This window comes from Nannospalax galili, unplaced genomic scaffold (genome assembly GCF_000622305.1).
Source record: "Nannospalax galili isolate Female #2095 unplaced genomic scaffold, S.galili_v1.0 scaffold1349, whole genome shotgun sequence".
Taxonomy (NCBI): Eukaryota; Metazoa; Chordata; class Mammalia; order Rodentia; family Spalacidae; genus Nannospalax; species Nannospalax galili.
Window position 1 is genome coordinate 616,714 of NW_008359755.1, and position 16,394 is coordinate 633,107.

A 16,394-nucleotide genomic window follows, 5' to 3' on the forward strand; every position below is an offset into this window, starting at 1 on the left:
AAATGATGGTTTCATTGACTAAAATGATCTCACAGCAGAGTACAGGGTAGACTTCAAGTCACCGTGTCAAACTGCTGAGTAACAGAGAGAAGAGCTCTACGAAGACTCCAGCAGACCCAGACTTGCAAAGGAGTTCAGGTAATTCAGCAGCCTCCCTTCCTGGTGTATACAGTTTTTCCCTCTTACAATATCAACAACTTTTTCAGTGACAAGGTAGAGGGAGACCCTTCCCAAAAAATTAACTAGGGGTAAGATGAGGTGTGAGAAAAAGAAAGGTCATCAAATGGCAGGCAGAAAGAGTTGAGAGACAAGAGATTTAAGAGACAAAGGAAGATCTCTTCTTCAGAGATCAAAGGAGGGCTAAGTAAAGGTTGCTGCTCCATACCCTGGGGTAGGCCCCCCATTGTCCAGGTTGAAAACTTGTTTGGGGTTGAGCAGGTAGTGGAATTTCCGAAGAATTCTATGAAAAAAAAAAGAAAAGACAAAGAACAAGCAAACAAAGTGTCAGAGAAGGAAAATAATATCATTGTGAGAAATTACACCAGGACAAATTCGTTTGGACCCATGAGTGGTGGGATTGGGCAGCTAGTTTAAGAGGTAAATGTTACACACAGATACTGATATTTCAAGTGCACCTGGCATCTCTACATTCTTACCTCTGACCCAAGGATGCCCTTGGATGATCTGACTCCAGCCCTACCCCAGTTACACCATCTATTGCAGAGGACAGGGCAGGGAAGCCCAGAGAACAGGCCTGTCTGTCTATAGCAAGAACATTCTTAGCGACCTCTTGATATTCTGTGTAGTATGGACAGTGTGAGTTGGCCTTTGTGGACTGACCAGAGGTATGGAAGGCCCCCTAGGGAGAGGGCCCAACATCCCATAAGACCTCAGGTAGGAGGAGGTGGGCCCCAGAATGTCCAAAGCCAGTGATTACATCTGGGCTTGGATTCTGGGCTCCAATTTGGGATGGCTGTGTCAGGGCAGGAGGTTTTCCTGCCCCTTGGACTCGGGTGGGGCCTCATAGTTCTTGCTTGAGCATTGTCTATTATTTGTCTAAATCTGGATTCCTCATCTTTGTACCATCTGTTCATGACCCCAGACGAAGCAGGCCTGGGAAGCAGAGCTGCTCTACCTCCCCTCTCTGCTGAGCTGACTCCAGCTTCCAGCAAATCAGGCACTTCCTTCACTGCTGAGGTGGGTGCCCTGCCTTCTTGGGGTTGGCCAGGAGATCCTAATAAGGTATGTCCCCTTATGTCTTTTAATCTAAGAAAAGACTTTGGGGGCTAGGAAGGAGCAGACATCTCAGACTAGACTCTGAAAGTCTTCACTGGGGCTCAGGTAGTAGGTCTTAGGCAAGGCACCAGGTCTATTCTAATCCTCAGGGTCACCCTATAAGAAGTCATATTGTTATCTCAAGTATAGAGTGTTAAGTCACCTGGACCAGGAGATGGCAAGTGGTGGTGCTGGGCCATGAGCCTGGGTTACCCTGTCCGCACAGTCTAGTCTTTTGGGGTCAACGGGAGGAAGGGATCTGTGTCACCTTAGCCTTTCCACTTGAAAAAAAAGAACATACCTTTCTCCTTGTCTCCCTCCACTCTTGGGGTTCACCAAGACCAGCAGGGGATGAGTTCCGGGGTTGGGGATGATCTTATACTTAAAATGGAAGAGAAAAAGAAATTAGCTTTGTTTTGTTCCACAGGGAATCGAGACAAAAGCTGATGCCGAGACAGCTTCGGAAGGGTGGATGGGAGCAGGCCCAGGCATGGAGGAGAGATGTGGGGCAGATCTTTGTCTGCTGGCTGAGTTTTTTGAGGGGGAAAGCAGCTAAGTGGTTTCAGCTTGAGAGACTGTTAAGGAGTGTTAATGGCAATGAGGGTTGGAGGTTGGGATCGGAGATGGGGCAATGACACAATGGCTTCATTCAACAATGGTGCGGCATTGTGCCCACATCACAAGATCAAATTTTGTGAGGGACACTGCTAAATAGAATCTTAGAGGGTATGGCCACCTGGTCATACATATCAGTAAAATAATGCTCATGAGCGATTAGTCCCCCTGGCACCTTCCAGATCCACATTTCCAGGCCCAATTTTCCTCCTAAATTCACATTTCTCACCATCCAGTAGGTGTTTCAACTTGAGCTCTCACCACTGTTGCCACATCAACATGCCCCAACGGACTCATCTTTACTTCCCATAAGACTGTTCTTCTCTCCTGGTTTCCTGTTCTTGTTAAGGGTATGGTTATTTAGCTGGGTATCCAGGGAAGATTCTGGCCTGCCTGTCCTTCCTGGAGTGGCCCTTTATTTCCAGCAGTCACCACCATCCATGGGCTGGTGAGGCCACTCCCTGGGGAGTCATGTCAAGCATGCCACCCTGCTCACAGTTCTCAGGATCAAATCTAGTCTCTGTTCCTGTTCCTTTGCTATTGCCTCTCACCCCTCAGTGGGAGGTCCAGCAAAGCCTGCTGGTACCATGAGGTGACTGTGTCTCCCCAGTGCTGTCCTGTGCATCTGCTCACACTGTTTTTGCTTTTCCTTCTTGTCCCATGGTCTGAAATACTTTCTTCTCTGTAATCTCCTAAAGAAATCCAGAACAACTCAGAGCCCGATTCCAGAGCCATCTCCTCTATGAAGTGTCTCTTGATCACTGCAACTAAAACCACTGTACTTGAAATGCATAGTATCTTCTGGAGGTTTTTTTCTTTGTTTGTTGGTATTTATTTTTGTCTTTCATTTTCTAGGTAAAATCTTAAAGCATCAAGTAGATTTTAAATGAGCAGGAACAGAGTAGAACTGTATATAACCCTTCCTCCACAGGTCTTTTCATGTCACACACAGGAGTGGATTTTTGTGGATCCAGTTGAATGATAGTCTCACACAGAGATACAGATGGGCTCCATATTCAATAGTTAATGCAGCATCTGGTTGCAAACTACACATCCATCTATCACAACACAATGTGTTTGCAGAGAACAGTAGCATTGTTTGTGAATTCTTAAAAAACAATTCCCTCAACTTCCCAGGAGCCAAAGGGGTAAGCCCGAAGTCTGGGGTGATATTCAAAGCACCTCACAGCCCATATGGCACTGGGTCTTGCTCAGTGAGACTGATGTAGATCAGGGGCAATGTCCTTGTCTCTCCTCTCTGTCTCTGTCTCTCTGTCTCTTTCTCGCTCTCTCCCACCTGACTTTCTGCCCTTCCTCTAGGTGCCTAGAGCCTCTCTAGATGTCTAGAACCTTCTCTTAGTGTGTACAACCTTCTCTTCTGTCTAAAGCCTTCCCTTTGGGATGTCTAGAGCATTCTCATCTATTCTCGGTCCCCATATCTTATGTCTCAATTTTTTGAACACATGATCAGCATGCTCCCAGTCTTGTAGAGCTGTGGGAGGTGGACAGTGCAGGGCATGCTATGCCCATGATTGAACAAGGAAATGTAGGCTCTGAGACAAAGGATGAGGCCCTCCCCTTCTGTTTCCTATTCTAGTATTCTCTGTATCTCAGCAGGCCACCCTCTCTGCATCCTCAGAACTTCCTAGAAGATGTAAAGAAAAAATATTCATTGGTGAAACTTAGTTAAAAAGGTCTTAAAAATACACTTAAAGATTAAGGCCTTTTGGATCTGGTTAGCTTTGTTTTGGCAGATTACATTCTGGAGACAGCTTGGCAGTCTTGGAAAACCCATTGTCCAATTTTGTGCCACACTTTTGTTATTGTTTAGGAGGTCTGCATATTGAAATTTTATGTAACTTGCTCTTAAAGAGGTGGTAAAGCCAATTAGATCAGCAATGGAATCAGCCAATCTCCTTTCTCAGCACTTGCCTACAGTGTGGCAGTCAAAGGTAATTCCAGAGGCCGGGAGTAAAGTGTCCTCCTGTGTGACAGAATTGATGGGATGAGAGAACAAATGTTGAGATACACTCCTTTACACGCCAAGCCCCATTTCCCCCACCATAGCCTTGGACCCACTTAGAATGAGTGGTTGGATTTCAGGCTTATGAGGTACCTGCATTACAAGTTCACCCATGGTTGCCACGCTGCCATCAGACTTCCCACCTTGCCTGTCCTGTGAGAAGAGAAAAACAAGCATCTTTTGAGAGGGTGAAAAAAAAGAACCTACTATAACAGACAAGATCACATTAAAACATTAACTCAAATGGCTAATATTGACAGAGAGTAGAAAGTCAGTAAACTGTGAGGGCGTTTTCAAAGTGGGCTTTGACTCTCAAAAAGGAGTATAGCCCACAAGTCTCTCTAGGCTTCTCTAGGCCCCTGTCATCTCTTGATTTTAACTTGAAACTTGGCAGGGCTGGTAGGGCCTGAAATCAGCCAAAATTCGGTTTGTTGATTGAGGAGCTTTTCTGCTGTAAGGACTCAGCACAGTCATTGTTCTCGGTTTTGCTTGTTCTGCTTTGTTTCATTGTATATTGTTTACTGAGGTTTATCAAGCCATAGTACAGTTTGATAAGCTTTTGTATATGTATACACTTCCATGGAACTACTGCCTTTTCAAGCTATTAGCTTTGCCTTGCCTTTAAATTTTATACAAATAGAGCAACAAAGCATGCCATCGAGTCTAATATATATATATTAGAATATATAAATATAGTCTTTTTGGGACAGGATCTCCCTGTATCTGCCTTCCTTTTCCTCTGGAGTGCTGGGATTAAAGGTGTGCCCCACCACACCTGGCTTATTAGCATTATTTTATTTTATTTTATTTTTGGTCTTTTCGAGACAGCGTCTCCCTGTAGCCCCAGCTGACCTGGAACTCGACATGTAGACCAGGCTGGCCTCAAACTCACAGAGATCCACCTGCATCTGCCTCCCAAGTGCTGGGATTAAAGGTGTGCGCCACCACACCAGGCTAGCATTATATTTTTAAAAGTCCCTGTTTGTCTTTCCCATTATACTGTGGTATTTCAACACATGGCTGCAATATGCTCGTGTGTCTCAGTTTATTTATCTGTGCTTTTATTTATGGTCACTTAGCTTGCATTCCACTTCCGATTGTTATAAAGTTGTTGTGAATACTCTTGTACATGTCTTTGGATGGAATAAATGTCTGCGTTTCTAGGGGTGATGAAGTTTGTATAGTTCCAACTTAATGAAAACTGACAAATGGATTTCTAAAGTGGTGGTTTTCTTAAAGGATTTTTTAATGAGAAAAGGGTGTTTGGTCAAGTCAAGGGTGAGAGGGAAGGAATCTAGGAGTGGAGCATTTGAAAGATGAGAGGGCTAGTCTTTAGTACAGGAGGCAGAGTTTCAAGTGGGAGTAAAGGGGTTTAAGTCATCTTTTTTTTTGCTTCCAAATATAACTGAGACACCCTGGTGGAAGCCCTTGGGCAGAAGAGATTAAACACAGGAGTTTAAACACAGGAGAGGGGCTGGAAGCCTGGCAACAGGCAGGTGGTCCCCTGAGCTGTGCTCTGCCTCAAGGTGCTTCAAATGAATGTGCTTCCTTGAGGCACCACTGGGGAGCAGCAGTTGGAACCGAATATCTCAGAGGCGTTGTCTTTCTCCATCCAGCTCGCACTATTCTTTCAAACACACACTGAACCACAAACTCTGTTAGGGAAGTGCTCTGAGGAGTGTGAGGGTCTGAATGCTGCCTACCACTGACCAGAAACAGGTGGGGTTGGGGTGCGGGGGTGGGGTAGGGAATGGAGGAGCAGGAGCACTTACTCTGGTAATAGGGCATATGGAGGTAGGCAGCAAAATATGGTCTTTGAGTTCCCCACCATCACACAGTGTCGATAATTCACATTTGCGGTGAAACTGGAGGGAAAAATGTAGATGAGAGTGAGAAGTGACCAGAGAGACATCAGGTAGGTGGGTGCAGAGGTTTGGTAGAGGGAACAAGCTGGCTAGCATCCCTGCATCTTGGTGCCTGCTGGCTTTACCTTTGACAGTATTCTTGAGTATATGTGAATGTGTACCATGTCTGCCAGGGGCAGAGAAAGGAGACCAAGAGCTGCCTGATTGGCTTCTACAGCTCCCCTCACCCAGGCCTGCTGAATTTCTGGTTTAGAGATGGAAGGAAGACTGTCTCAGTACATACAGGTTTGGGAGGGTTCAGTCACAATAGATCCCCTGTATTTTGAGGGTCCTGAATCTGGTTTGAAGATGCCTCCTCTTTATGGCTGATACTTAGCTGGGGAAGCAAGACATGGCCCACTTGGCTTTGGTAGGCAGACTGGGCTGGCCAGTGGCACCTCTACCATTCAGAGGGCAGTGGACTCCGACGTGAGCATGGCAGCAGCAGGCCCAGGCTTCTTGGCCACACAGGGTGCTGCTTAAAGGCAAATGTCCTCCAGCCAGGTGCTACTCCTCTGAGGTGTTAAAAGAGTCGGCATTGCAGGACCTAATTCCTGTCCAGTCTATCAGCCCTCCCCAGTTGAGCCCCAAGTGAAGGAAGTTGATGGTTTAGCCAAATGCCTGGCCAGGTAGGCAGTCGGCTAGTCAGCTTCTTCTTAAGCAGCCTTCTCTCTAGGCAGTTTGAGGATTCATCCCTGCACTCTTAGGCGGGGAATTTCCAGTTGGGCTCTGGGGCCCTCCTAGCCTCGATCCCCTGGATTAGCACTTGCCCTGTAGAGGGATGTTCACTGTTCCCAGGCTACAGCAAAACCCACACTGAAAAGAAGAATGGCCTCCCTGGGCACCGACCCACCGTCATCCGGCACCACACGCAGTGCCGCGCGGTGACACTCTGGTAGCACTTGATACTTTTATGGCACCGGTCACACTTGACGGAGGAGTTCCCTTCCACCCACGCGTGCTGCATCACCTGCGGGAGGGAAGGGAAGGATACCAGGGAAGGCAGTGGAACCACACCCGTGGACCTAGGGCTGCACAAAGGTCTGGAGGGACAGGAAGGCCAGAAGGCCCTGTTTTCTCAGTAGTGAAAGCTTATTAGATGTCCCTTGCTGCCTAATCATCAGAATGCTAAGCAAGGTGGATTCAAAACCATTTTGTCTGAAGTACACTTTCACCCTGGCAGGCAAGCATCTAAACAGCATCTCACCTGGCCATCCATCTGCCTTGCAGAATTATTCACAGGGACCCTTTTCTGGGGAAGCAGTGTGGCACAGGGGAACCTGGGGGCTGAGGCACACATCAAACTGATTGGAGTTGCTGATCTTACATTTCACAGCACAGTGACTTTTGGCTACTTTCTGGACCTTTCTGAGTCTCAGGTCCCTCACCTTTAGACACTAGCACAGGCATCTCTGGGGTTTGGGAAAGATGCAATAAAACATCACATTTGGAAGAGCCTCCTGAAGCAGCTCCCACACTCTGGCTAGCTCGCTTCCTGCTCCTCAGCTTTAGCTGTCCATTACAGTCATCTCTAGAAGTCCTAATCCCCACCCCACACTTGACCTAAAGTGCTGGGTGGTTATGATACACAGCAAAGGTTGAGATGTAATCTAGAAGGAAGCTAGGTTTAAAAAGTCCAAAATACTGAGTGAGGATGCCATAGTCTCTTTCACACCCATTTCCTGAAGATCTGGATGCAACTACTGCCTGGCCAGGAAAACCCACCAGGGCAGATAGGAAGGTTTGCATGCATAACTCCAGCAAAAATGGCAACGACCGAGCCACTGCCTGGAAGCCTCTGGAAGCCTCTGCTCTTAGTTTTCTCCCCATGGAATTCACAGAGTTCAGAACTTTCTACCAAAGTACCTTGAACTATAGATGTAGACTCTGGAGAAAAATGGGGCATGCCTTGGAGTGCTCCAATTCAATCACTCTGTTAAAAGTGTGAAATATTTGCATGAAACTATCCATATTTGCATTAAATAAGAGTAAATGTTTAAAATTACTTAGCAATGAAGTTGTGCAACATCTCTCACCCCAGAGTATTTTTGCTAAAACTTACTGCTCTAAAAGACATGTCACATTTGCAGCTTCTCACCTTCCAAGGGTGCCACAAAGTCATTCTGTCAATTTGTCATCTACATGGTCATATTCAATATGCTATGAGATTATTATTTCCATTTTGCAGAGGGAGAAAGTTGAGGTTTTAGAGTTAAGTGGCTGGCCTCAGGTTCCAAGACTGGTAAATAGTCACATAGGGACCCACACAGGTCTCTTAATTCCAAGTCTAGGGTAGTTACCCCAACACCTTCTTTATCCTGTCTGGGGACTGAAGAAGTGTTGAGAGACAGGCTGTCCCTGCAGGCTCAGATGGCTGTGAATGTGCTCTGCTGGTTTCTCAGCAGTGTCACCCTGCTCTCTGTGTCAGGTGACCAGAGTGTAGGCAAGGGCATGAGCACAGGAGGCCCACTGTGTGTTCTGGTGGAAGGCAGGCATGGGCATGGAGGGGAATGTGGGAAGAGGAGACAAGAGGCCCATGCAGTGGCTATGGGGCATGCATGTGAGGAGTTGCAGAGGAGCCTTTCTCTTGGGAGGCCTTCTGTGGGAGGGCTGGGTGCCACTCCCACCTTCTAGCCATCTCCTGACTCAGGCTCCTCTGTTAGCTCTCCCCTCCGCAGTAACACGGAGCGCTCGTCCCCTGATTTCAAGGGTCATCTACTTCTAGACTCAGAAACAGCATCACCCAGTGGCCAAATTAGAAACTTGGGAGCTACCTCCTACCTCTGGCTCTCCTGTTCTCTGCATCCACAGCACCAAGCCCTGGAGCTGGCACCTCCCAAATGCCTTTCAAACTCTCCCTTCCTACCTTTGTCTTCTCTACCTTTGTTAGTAAAAATGCCCAGTGACTCATGGCCCCCCGGACACTCAGAAACAACCACTGTCCTGCAAGGTGGAAGCAGACCCAATCTGCTCTGCCCCAGAGTAGCATTGCCTTTTGCTGCGATTGCTGGAAAAATTTTCCTTCCTCTGATTTCTCTCCTATACCAACCTCAGAAAGATTCCCCTCAAGCATCACTTCATGTGTGAAGCATCATTTCATTGACCCTTGGCTGCTTTCTAATTCATGAGCTGGTCTCCCAACCTCCTTTCTAGGTGAGATTTCACTACCTTCTGAGCTCCTGCCCTCACCCTATAGTCATTTTCTGACCCAGCTATACCAAACCAAGTCCAGGCCCTAGAGTAAGACATGCTTCCATGCCTGTATACATGAGACCCATTCTACCTGGAGTGCTTTGTCCTCTTTCAAGCCTCATGAAGCCCCCTGGTATGGTTCAAGACATAAACCAAATGTTGCCTCTTTTGTGATCTTTTCTCTTTCAGGCCTCAACAGCACCGTCTACGTGGCCCTGTTATGATAGCACACACCTCAGTCCTTTACCATGTGCTTCAAAGCCTGTTCCTTCCCCTAGCCTGCACAATATTTGAACAAGCTGGGTGCCACCTCTCATAACCTGGGGATGCCCTAGCATAGTGCTTGGCACACAGTGGACAACAGGGAGATGCTGAATGGATTGATGGATGAGTGGGATGGCTTAAGGGTGGTCTCGAGGCAGAGAAGGGACTGGAGAAAGCTCCCAAAGCCCCTTCCTGCCTAGGAGTCCATGGTGATGGACATGCTGTCCCTGAGGTAACAGTAGAATGAGGCAGTAGGTGTCACCAACCTCGCCACTCCTTTTGGCTTTTGAGTATGTTTTAACACATCCAGGAATGCTTTTGGATACACAGCGTTCATGGACAGTGTATTTGCAGTCTGGAAAAAACAAAACAAAAAAATCAGTGCATGTAAGTCACCACCAAGTAAATATCCAGTACCTCCTTCTCCCCACACACATACTTCAGCCAAGGCTTGTATCTTCTGGGTGTCCAGTGAAGAAAAAGGATACATGGAGCTGGCTGGCCTAATAGAAATCTAACATTCTCCTTTTGTTCTTTGAGCAGATCCTCAGGACTCTCCTACTTCTGTGTCTGTACCTCCACCTGCACCTCCACCTAACCTTCTCTGAGGGCAGTGGCCACAGCAGGAAAACACCTCAGAAGGTAGTGTGAGGTAGCATCCTATCATCTGTACCAGATGCCTCAACCTGGCATGTCAGATGCTGGTGGGTGGACCGAAAGGCCGAGGTTGCTGGGCGAATGCATGCTACTTGCACCAATCTACATTATCTTGGGTAAGTTACTTTACCTTTCAGAACTTCAGGATTTGTCAAATGTGTTCACAGCAGTTTGTCTTTGTGGAGTCGGGGTTTTGCAGTGTTAAGTGAGACATTTGTGGGAAGTACCACTTGGTCAGATTAGCTATTGTACAATTTGTGGATACTGTGATTATGCAAACAAACAGCAGAGGACCACAGGTCTTGAATTGAACAGGAATGAGAGCATGTTGATGGAAAGGCAACTGAGAGTGGATTTGAGTGGCTCTGGACAGACTGGTATTTGCTATTTGGCCATGAACTTATTGGCAGGGCTCGGTGTACCCACATTCTTCGGCCCTGTGAAGCCTCTGGCTTTGGCTCTTCTCTCCCCCCTGCTCCCCCTTTTCCCTTCTTTCCAGAATCACCCTTTCCCCTCCCTTGCCCTCTATTTCTTCCTTGGGCTACCTTCCCAGTCCCTATCTAACTTCCTTATTCATGACATTTTTCTGTTTTGCCCTCCAGTTTTATTAAATAGATTACAAAATGAAGCAAATATGTAATTTTAATTTTCATTGCACTTCCAGAATATGGAATATGATCCTTAATTTAAAAAATTCCTCTGAACACGCATGAAATAATCATTGGCTAGAAAACCTACTTGTAATTAACATGAGATACTTTTTAGTTGAACTTGAATGGTGTTTTTCCAGAAAGTCAGTGGCCCACGATTCCAACAGTAGCACAAAGCTTACCTGTTTGATTTAGGTGGACTCAAAACAGGCACCGAGGCCCTGCCATTAGACCCATAGGAGCCATCCTCCATGGGGAAGCAGAAATCCCTAGACCATCCCCGAAGGGGATGTTCAAAGCAAACAGAGCCTGGTGGGGAGGCTTGAAGGAAGTTTACTCACAAGTGCAGCATAGGCCTTGCTTTCGAACACCCATCAGCATGAGATGGCAGAAGTTGCAGTAGGTGGGCTTCTTGAAATGCTTCAGGGTCCAGGCATGCCTCCCGTCCCCCTGGGAACCCTGCAGAGGTGACAGGAGGTGAGCTGTTGAGGTGCTACCCTAGCTCAACAAATCCCAAGGCTGGTTCTAAATAAGAAGGTAAGTAACTCACATCAAAATATTCTTTTTTTTTTTCTGAGACGGGGTCTCCCTGTAGCTCAGCTGGCCCTGAACTTGCTATGTAGACTGGGCTGGCTTCCATCTCAGAAAGATCTGCCTGCCTCTGCCTCCCAAGTACTAGGATTAAAGGTGTGTATCACTGGGCCCAGGACACATCAATACATTCTTAATGTGTGCTTCAGAGGACACTATGCAAGCTGCTAAGGGAGAAAATCAATCAGTGGTCCAACCTTAGCTGTAAAGCCTAATAACCACAACAATGACTGGCACAGCAAACTAACTCTATTGGTTCAGTAGTGGCACTTTTATCTTGGGGACAATCAACAGCTATCTAATGGGCCTTAACTCATTCAATGGGTCATATAAACATGGTTGGAGAGATCATACATAGATCCTAGAGAAAACCTACATCTGTCACATCCCTAGACAAGTACACCTATTAACTCTCATCAAAGAAGCTTCTTTTTTAAAATTAAAAAATACTTTATTTATTATTTTTTATGTGTATAAGTGTATTGTTTGCATGTGTATAAGTACACCTGTATCATGCATTGCCCATGGAGCCAGAAGAAGGCATCGGATCCCCTGGAACTGGAGTTACAGATAGCTGTTAGCCGCCATGTAGGTGCTGGGAATTGAACCTGGGTCTTCTGCAAGAGCAGTCAGTGCTCTTAACTATTGAGCCATCTCTCCAGTGCCATCAAAGAGGCTTCTTATGGCAACATGTGAAGACTATTGCAGAGTTCCACAACCAGTCAAACACAGAGAAAACGTGTCTATGAGGTGCCTAGCCCTAAGTGACACATCTACGACAGAATCTCTATACCTAAACTAATGAACAGTGTGATATAGCTTGACAGAGAGAATGTTAATGCATCTTTCAACTCTTACCAGCAAAGCTTCCTCATGCAACAGATGGTGACTAACTCAGAAAGTTACAACTGGTCAAAATATAGAGAATAAAATAGACCTTAATCAGACTTCTTGTAGGTTATTCCCTTTAAACATCAGTTTAATATTGGCATTACCTCTAACTAGAATTTCAAGTCTGTGTCAGTAATAGTGTAATTCTATTTCACCCTATCCTCTCTCCTTTTTTATATATGTATTTTAAGCAGAAAATACAGTAAAATCTCAAAAAAAAACCCAAAACCCAAAAAACTATAGAGTGTGAGTCTCCGGCTAGAACGCCTGTATTATACCTCAGCCGCCCAGGGCTCAGGGATCATTTTGGAAGAGGGGGCCAAAAGATTGTAAAAGTCTGGGGTGGCGAGTGACCACAAGGAAACAGAGTTATTTAAAAAAAATTATTTATTTATTTTTATTTTATGTGTATGAGTGTTATGCCTGCATGTGTGTAACTGCACCCCCAGAGGACAGAAGAAGGTGTTGGATCCCCTGGAATTGGAGTTACCGAAGGTTATTAGCCACCATGTGGGTGGCTGGGACTTGAACCTGGGTCTTCTGTAAGAACAGCCAGTGCTCTTTACCACTGAGTCATTTCTCCAGCCCCAGAAACAGAGTTTTCCAGGCTCTTGGGAACTTGCTCATATGAACTCACGGCAATGGTGACATCATGCACAAGGCCCATGCAAATCCAAACCAGACAAAAACCCAGCATAGAGCTGGGGAGATAGGAAAGACGCCCCAAGCTTAGCTGAGGAACTATTGACAGCCGATCATTTCTGGGTGAGGGAGAGTTCCAGGCCAGCTGTGGCTGTAGGGAGACCCTGTCTCAAAAAACCAAAAACCAAAAACAGACCTCCTCCAAAACCCAAACAAAACAAAAACTAGATGAGCATTTCTGTGCCAGTCTAATGTCTAACCCAACATTATTTAAAATAACAAAGAGTGCCGGGTATGGTGGCACACGCCTGTAGTCCCAGCACTTGGGAGGCAGAGGCAGGCACGGATCTCTGTGAGTTCAAGGCCAGCCTGGTCTACATAGTGAGATCCAGGACAGCTGGGGCTACAGGGAGACCCTGCTTCAAAAAGACCAAAACAAAACAAAAAATCCGAAGAGCTGGAAATGTTCTAAAGGTCTCTAAATTACTAAAATTGTAGTACATTCATATGACTTCATGCTAGGTGGTAATCAAAGAGATATCTATATATTTAAAAGCAGCCAGTGTTCTTAACTGCTGAGCCATCTCTCCAGCCCCTGATAATAATATCTTTAATGGGAAGAAATATCCTGAACCTGTCAACCAAGGTTAGTTATAATCGGCAATACTATGTATTTATTTTATTCTCTAATTTCTTTCTTTTGCAGTTTTTGAATTTTGTCTGGTGAGCATATACAAACATTATAATCAGGAAACAGCATCTTAGTAAAAATAATGAACTTCCTGCACCACCTTTTTACACACAGATAAAATGCTAGAGTGAGGGCTGGCAAGACGGCTCAACGGGTAAAGGCACTCGCCCCTAAGCCTGTGGACCCGAGCTCAATATGGTGGAGCAAAAGAGTGACTTTTGAAGGCTGTCCTCTGACCTCCTTACACAATCATATGTTCCTTGGCATGCCAAGTCTGCCGTGCTCTAGCCCCTGTGTACACAGCCTGGCTTGAGCCTGACTTTGGGACATCCCTCCTGCCATCTTTCCCTCAGGTTCCATCATCAGTAGCACTGGGGCTGGGATGAAGGGCAGTACAAACCATGGTAACTAAGGTTGTACTTGGATTGGAGGTCAGGGACATGGAATCCAATGTACTGGACACAAGTCTGGTCCTTATGTCTAGTTACCTACGTCTTGTTACTGGTCACTGTGGCCAGGCCTGCTCCTAGGCCTAGACTTCTGATGATGGTCCTTGGAGCCCACGCCCTTTGTCAAATACTTTCTCTTCCTCTAAGTCAGACAAAGCTTTTGTCGACATCACTTTAAAACCCTCTTCCAAGACCTAAGTTGTATAGAATTGAGGTCCGTTTGTTTGAGGGTTTCTGCCTCAGCATATAGATTTACACGTGGATAACAACTTGTTAAAAGACTGATTCATTCATTTCCAGATACTTGCCTCAAGGATTTATTATAAGAATTAAATGAAGTAATGTAATTACAGCTTCCCGCCCACTGCTAGATACTCTATACTGGATACTGAGGGATACAAAAATAATGGAAGAGCAACAGGGTTTATTACTAGTGTGCAGATAAGACAGAGGCTTAGGGAAGTTATATAACCAGACCAATGCCACAGGGAGAGTAACTGACAGAGCCAGTAGTCAAACTGGGAGCTCTTGGTAGCCTGAGAGCCAGCGCTCCTTCCAGCTCCACCCCCTCAACAAGCCGGGATTCTCCTTCAGGGACGGAAGGAACATCGGAACCTTTTTAAGCAATCATACTTTCCACAGACTAAAGGACTGTCATTTTACCTGAAAACAGCTCTATCGCTAAGTCATTGAGCTGACGACTCCCACTTTCTCAAGAAGCAAATGGGCCGCAGGCCTACAGCAACTGCTTGCGCTATAGCACCATCGTGTGGCTAGTTCATTTTTGCCCATAGACCGTGCAGGTGGAGCAACCAACCTTCTTCTGCAGGCCAGATTTATGCCACTGCTACAGTTTCACCAGGAGACAGGCTCTTGCAAATGTCCTATTCAGACAGCCCCAGTCTTCTCAGTGGCCCTGTGTGTGCTTTATAAAGCTAAACAAGTAACAGGACACTCAAGAGATTCGTTGGGTTTTTCTCTAGAGCCCCAGATATCACATGTTAAAAACTTAGCACATAATGCATATATTTTTTGACTAAGAGCAACTAATTTTACATCTAATTTTTGCTTTTTTCTTTTTTATGTAAATTCTAGTTTTCTGAAAGGCTGATTTGGAATTAGGGGTGGCACTGGGGAAGAATGTTTAAGAAATAGTCAGGCTTTCCATGTTGCTTCCAGAAACAGTGGGCTCTTTGCATACAGAGTTGGTGGCACTTTGAACCTTAGCAAGTTCAGCATTGGAAAGAAAACAGAAGTTAATTCCTTGTGCTTAAAATGTCCTATTTCTTGGCCGGGCATTGTGGTGCACGCCTTTAATCCCAGCATCTGGGCGGCAGAGGCAGGTGGATCTCAATGAGTTCAAGGCCAGCCTGGTCTACATAGTGAGTTCCAGGACAGCTGGGGCTACAGGGAGACCCTGTCTCAAAAAAAAAAAAAAAAGTCCTATTTCTTTTCCCAGCAAATGAGAAAAAACAAAGCAACCACAGTGTGTTTGAAAAGCAGGTAAGCAGTTTCCATTTTGATCATCCGTCTTGATCCAGTATTGAGTGAGGGTTGACGGCAGTCTACTTTGCTTATCTGAACTCATGTGGAATTCTTGTATGTACAGCCTCTTGGCAGGGGATCACTGAATGCAGGTCCTGATGTGACTGAGTGTAGTGGATGGGCCTCAGGTTGTAGAATGAAAGGATAGACTAAGGACCAAAAAGGACTTTCCGGTTCTGACTTTCTAGCGTTCTAAGGGATATTAAGTACCATATAGATCCTGGCTCCCTAATTTCTACTTAGCATTTGGAACAACTGAGCATGCTATGAGATGATGGCAATTCCCGAGCCCTGGAAATAAAGGCTAGCTTCTGTTGTGAGTCACAGAACTGTGAAACGGAAATACGGCCAAGGCAGTCGGGCTGCTTTATTTCCTGTCCAGTTCCCCTGACATTTCAGACATTTCAGAAATCTCAAAGCAGTATTGCCCTAGTAAATGACGCACCATCTGTGCTTCTATTAGTTCTAGTCTTCCTAACTTGTCTTGTGGGAATTGGCTTACTCAATAAACAGCCAGAAAAGTCAGTAATTGACTGTGTTAGATGCAGGCTTTCACATTGAGACTTTACACGTAACCCATGATATCCAACTGGGATATTTTCCTGGACTTTCCTTCATTTAGATCTTTGATAAAATTGATTTCCTTGCTATAAGCTTTTTTTTGTGTCATTTCCACTAGCCAAGTCATGTACAACCTTGAGAGCTAGAATGTGTTATCGAGCCAGGTCTGATGGTACAGGTCTGTAATCCGAGCTACCATGGAGGCTGAATCAGGAGGACTGCAAGTGTGAGCAAAGCCTGCCTGGGCTATAGATTGAGTTTACGCCGGTCTGGGTACTTAGTGAGACTCTGTCTCAAAAAATAAAAAGTAAAAATAGAGATGGAGGATGGAGATAAAGTTCAGTGGTAGAGTGCTTGCCTAGACTGTGTGAGCCCTTGGTTCAATCTCCAGTAACAGACACAGACAGACAGATACACACACACACACACACACACACACACACA

General features: G+C 45.8%; 1 protein-coding gene across 7 annotated transcripts in view; it reads right to left on the minus strand.

Annotated features, from left to right (window-relative positions):
• The window catches only part of Dgkg (diacylglycerol kinase gamma), a 216,667-nt gene that overhangs the window by 109,169 nt on the left and 91,104 nt on the right, over positions 1–16,394 (minus strand). For 6 of the 7 annotated variants that reach the window (XM_008823628.1, XM_008823625.1, XM_008823626.2 and 3 more), the window contains 7 exons: positions 10,922–11,039; positions 9,540–9,628; positions 6,671–6,787; positions 5,686–5,778; positions 4,007–4,066; positions 1,577–1,656; positions 386–460 (listed from right to left, as the gene is read on the minus strand). In XM_008823628.1, the coding sequence (XP_008821850.1) occupies positions 386–460; positions 1,577–1,656; positions 4,007–4,066; positions 5,686–5,778; positions 6,671–6,787; positions 9,540–9,628; positions 10,922–11,039 (632 nt within the window). The remainder of the gene's footprint in view (positions 1–385; positions 461–1,576; positions 1,657–4,006; positions 4,067–5,685; positions 5,779–6,670; positions 6,788–9,539; positions 9,629–10,921; positions 11,040–16,394) is intronic. The other variant, XM_008823627.1, reaches the window with a different exon arrangement.